At 39.3% G+C, this 4,476-nt stretch overlaps 1 protein-coding gene across 1 annotated transcript; it reads left to right on the plus strand.

Moving 5' to 3' along the window:
* The first annotated feature begins 3,149 nt into the window (after positions 1 to 3,149).
* LOC128890640 (uncharacterized) lies at positions 3,150 to 4,240 on the plus strand. Its single transcript, XM_054149296.1, has 5 exons — positions 3,150 to 3,199; positions 3,502 to 3,746; positions 3,821 to 3,883; positions 3,983 to 4,111; positions 4,218 to 4,240. Exons 1-5 carry the CDS (start codon positions 3,183 to 3,185, stop codon positions 4,238 to 4,240), a joined length of 477 nt encoding a protein of 158 aa, XP_054005271.1. The 5' UTR covers positions 3,150 to 3,182.
* The last annotated feature ends 236 nt before the right edge of the window (positions 4,241 to 4,476 follow it).

A 4,476-nucleotide genomic window follows, 5' to 3' on the forward strand; every position in this document is an offset into this window, starting at 1 on the left:
CTTTCCACCGCAGCGCTGTCGTCGTCTTCCTTTCTGTTACCGTGTCGACCATCTAAACACGCTTTTCGACTTGGTTCGCAGGTATCGTAGTCGGGTCAGGTATTTCGCGCACGCGCAGCGAACATAGCATCAATGAAGTATACGCACGACTAAAAAGGTGTATCTTAATTACCTCTGCATAATTCTACAGATATATTCATGATTTATGGACAAACGTAGGCCAATATATAAAGACAATATATAATTATAGACAATATATAAATAATAAGGACAAATATCTTAATGATTTCGCGCTCATAGCCACAATAGCTATAGCACTCCACACCTGTTACCCTAAATACGGCACTGTTAACGGTCACTCTGGCAGTACATGAGCGAAAATCCCGGCCCGGCTGGTATCACTGATCGTAGTATCGTACATAAGATATCGCTAGTTCGATCCCAAGTTGCTGTATATTTTTTTATTTTTATTTTATACTTTGTTCGGTTGTCGAACATCTTGTATAATTTATAAAAAAAAAAATTTTGATATAAGAGGTAATATAAAAAATAAAATACAAACAAATAGCCGAATACTTTCCTGTTTCGTTGTATGTATATTGTGTTTGGTCTCACTGTAATTATAAAAATTTTACAAATACATTGGAAAAAGTTAGATTTAAAAAAATTAATAAATAAAAAATTTTTATTGTTACATTAGTATTGTCTCGTGCCCGCCGATATGTTTTGGTTCCTAGCTTCGTGACTTGGATCTCTCTCTCTCCTCTCTCTTTCGCTTTCCTCTCTCTGTCTCTTTCTATGTTCGTGCTCAGCTGGAGCCGCATGTAAACTTAGAATCGACACTTCGGCTGGTTATTATACCTACATACATTGTATGTGTAACCAAATGTTTCGATCAGCTTCGAATCCGTCCGAAGTTTGAAAGCGTCGACGAAGTAGAAAGAGACAGTTTGATGAAGAAGAAAGAGAGACTGATAAAGGAACTGGCCCAGATATGACGCTAATTTTTTGATGAGCCTTTGGACAGTGGAAAACTGAAGCGAATGACATTCAGTTTTGGGGGCAGACGATTTATAATTTACGAGATATTCAACATTGAAGTTATTATTGCTGCTTACTTAGTGAATTATAAACGACTCTGTGAATAGCGAATTCGGCATAGTCAGTAAAACATCAACCCGTAGACAAAACAGGGGGTTCGGTGTAGCGGCAAACTATAAAGTGATCGCTCGAGCACGGGTGTTATACTTTGGAGAATGATAGAAGATAACATGCTTTCTCATTTTAACACTAGTAAAATCGAACGAATGGTACGTATATGTACAATCCCCATAAAAACTTAAAAGAAGTAAAAAAATTACGCCAAGTACATGAAAAAGTGGAGGACTTAAAGAGTAATCATAGAAAAATAGAAGATCCCCCTAAAAAAATTCAAGAAAGTAGAAAAAGATGTGAAATCGAAATGAACAGCCAGTACATGAAGGTCCTTTCCAGGAAAGTGCAAGGTGACATTGTGTAACATAATATCAAATTCGGTGCTTTCCAACTATACGCAGCTGAAATGCTGTGTTCAACAGTGCAGACGTTCAGACCTTAATGACAACTCATGTAAACTGACTGCTCCGCACTTTGACAGTGAAATGAAGAAGCTAAATAGTGGTTTCCAAAGGTTTATCAACCACAAACTGAGACTGTTTAGACATTTGCCTAGTTGTCCGTGGCCTTTTTTTTTTTTTTTTATTGTGGGGAAATGCGTTACGCATACCTCGGTTTCCCGGGGGGAAAAACCGAGGTTATGTGGGACTACCATCGGGGAGGGGAGCGCCAAAGGCGCGCCCAGCTTACATGAATCCCGGGGGGAGGGTGTTAGCTTCCCCCACTATCTACTCTATAAGACCCCGGGCGGAGGGACCCGTCCGGTGTCCCCATCCCTGGGGTTGTCGGAATGAGCTTCCCGAGACCCCGCTCAGTCCACCCACAGCCCCCGGCATCTTCGTGTCCGTACTGGTTCAGAAAACAAAGAGCTTCCTAAACGCCAGGACAAGAAGACGCCGACACCGGTAAGGGAGAGTCGTCGGAGGCGTGATCGGCACGCCCCGACCCTCCCCAGTTGTCCGTGGCCTGGAAGTCAAATGCTTGGCGTGGCGTGGCAAAGCATTCTCAGATCATCAAGACCCATACTTTCTCTCTCGCAGACTTTCACTTAATTTGTCGATTTAAAACTTTGACAATATGAGTACATTTTCATTATTTTACATTTTAAAATAATGCTTATACAAAAAAAATTATTTCCTTTAGAAATAACTTTTTTCAATTTAGAGCTCTCATTCACATTCTTCTCCACGCATATAAATTATGTAGGGAAATTGTAGCAGTATATGGTTTGCGGATGCGCGAGGGTAAAACTGACCGCTTGCAGATGTTAGGTTTTAAGGTAATAAAACCTACCTGGTGTTTGCAAGACGGCAAATTATTTTAACATTCTTAAGAAACCGTTTCCGTAAAATGTGTCCTTCTTTACAACTTCTGCCAGTCATATACCGCCAAGGTCTTTCCGACCGCGCGGGTAGCGCGGTCCCGAAATGACCTTATTGCCTACATGTGGCAACCACCTTTTCCAGTCCCGAAAACTCATCGACCATCCCCGCCAATTAAGGTAACGCCTTTCCAAAGAATACTATAAATGTAGTGGAATTTGCGGAAGGAGCCAGTCAGTCACTCGCTGTTTACGGGACTCCGAGTCAAAGAATACTCTTCGCGCGCTTTACGCTGTAAAAGTTTTAATGCACATGATTATTAAAATATATATATATATTAAACTCACGCACGATCATTTTAGTAACCCCAGCTGTTACAGAAATTATTAATATGACGAATCTTACATTTAACAATCTAAATTAGAGTGAATAAAAATGTCAAAAGTCCGTCAGGGGTTGTCAGCCACAGCCCGAAATCTCCTCCAGGGGCCTACAAGCTCTACTCGTGTGAACTTGAAGCCCGATTTATCTCGCGCCCGTTGGGGATGATGGCACTACTGTCACTCCTTTCGTGCGATTGAGTTCATATTCTGTGTACGTTTATTCTATGGTGAACGCGCTCGGCAAAGTGCGGCAAAATTTCAACTCCATATGGTCATAACGTGATTGCGAGTGCTGCGATAGTGTTTTTAGTTCAAACCGATTATGGATAATAATAAGAGGTAAATAGTTATTATTTTTATAAAAATACTAAATAATTACTAAAAGAAAAAATACGGCTTTTATATATTTTGTTACAATACGAAAGGGCAGGGTGAGTTATTCCCGTGCTTTCTTTTGTCCTGCTTTGTCCTTTCCTTTCAATTCATTTCAATTGCATTTTAAAAGCATTTAAAAGGTGTCCGAATACTTTTTCGGCTCACTGTACATTATTTATTGAAATGATACCTAGAAAAAATTTCGAAATTATTAATTATTAATTTTTAGTTATTAATTTTTTCTTTATGTAAATATATATTTATAGATCCCACAAAAAATGTGCTGTACTGGGGTGCACAAACACCAGGCAGCCGATGTTCAGCTTCCCCTGTCTGTCGAAGGACAGCGATAGATGTTTAAAATGGCTTGAAGCTTGTGGAACGGAAGATCTATTCCAACTCCCTCCCGCCCGGTTGAGAAATCGAGTGGTTTGTGGGGACCACTTCAAAATTCATTACCGCGTTGAATCAAAGCTTACAAATCATGCAGTACCAAGCTGCAACTTACCAGGTAATAATTGACTATACACTTTTTAAACTATATCTAACAAATTATTAATGAAAATATTTATTAAATTCTATTAGCACCTGGGACATCTATCGACCAACAGGAGGAACTTGTAATGGAAATTGAAGAAGAAGAAGAACGTAAGTTTGTGATCTTAATACACTTAATACGCCACATATAAATGAGAAGACCTCCAACATTAAGTGTATATATAATGTTATATAATTTTGTTAATATAGATCAACCTGTGCTCACCGTTGGATACCAGAACAACGTGGGACCAATAGACAACGTGGGACCTATGGGCAACGTGGCTAAATGGATGGCTAAATGGTCACACATGAAAGATTTATATTTTATTAATAGCAGTAATGTTTCTTCGGTGAACCGACTCCTGGAGAAACTTACTGCAAAACATGTTATTTCTTCAAAAATTCCGAAAATGAAAGTTAAATATTGCGCCCAAATTTTTAGTCGATCAGTTGGATCAATTATGACATTTGCGAGTCGTAACAAGGTCAACAGTATGTGTGGTATCCGGGAAATGTCGGATCAAGGGATTGACACTGCTGAACTTATTCATTTTATGAATAATACGTTCGACACTGTTAATACTAGAGTCGCGAATCGGACACACAGAACAGATACGACCCAAACTAATGTTTGGGATAAAGCAATTTCAGTTTTTCGCACCATGAAGATTATTAAAAGAAAGCCTGCGGATAAGGAGCGT

The sequence above is a fragment of the Hylaeus anthracinus genome, unplaced genomic scaffold (genome assembly GCF_026225885.1).
Source record: "Hylaeus anthracinus isolate JK02 unplaced genomic scaffold, UHH_iyHylAnth1.0_haploid 12001, whole genome shotgun sequence".
NCBI classification, from domain to species: Eukaryota; Metazoa; Arthropoda; class Insecta; order Hymenoptera; family Colletidae; genus Hylaeus; species Hylaeus anthracinus.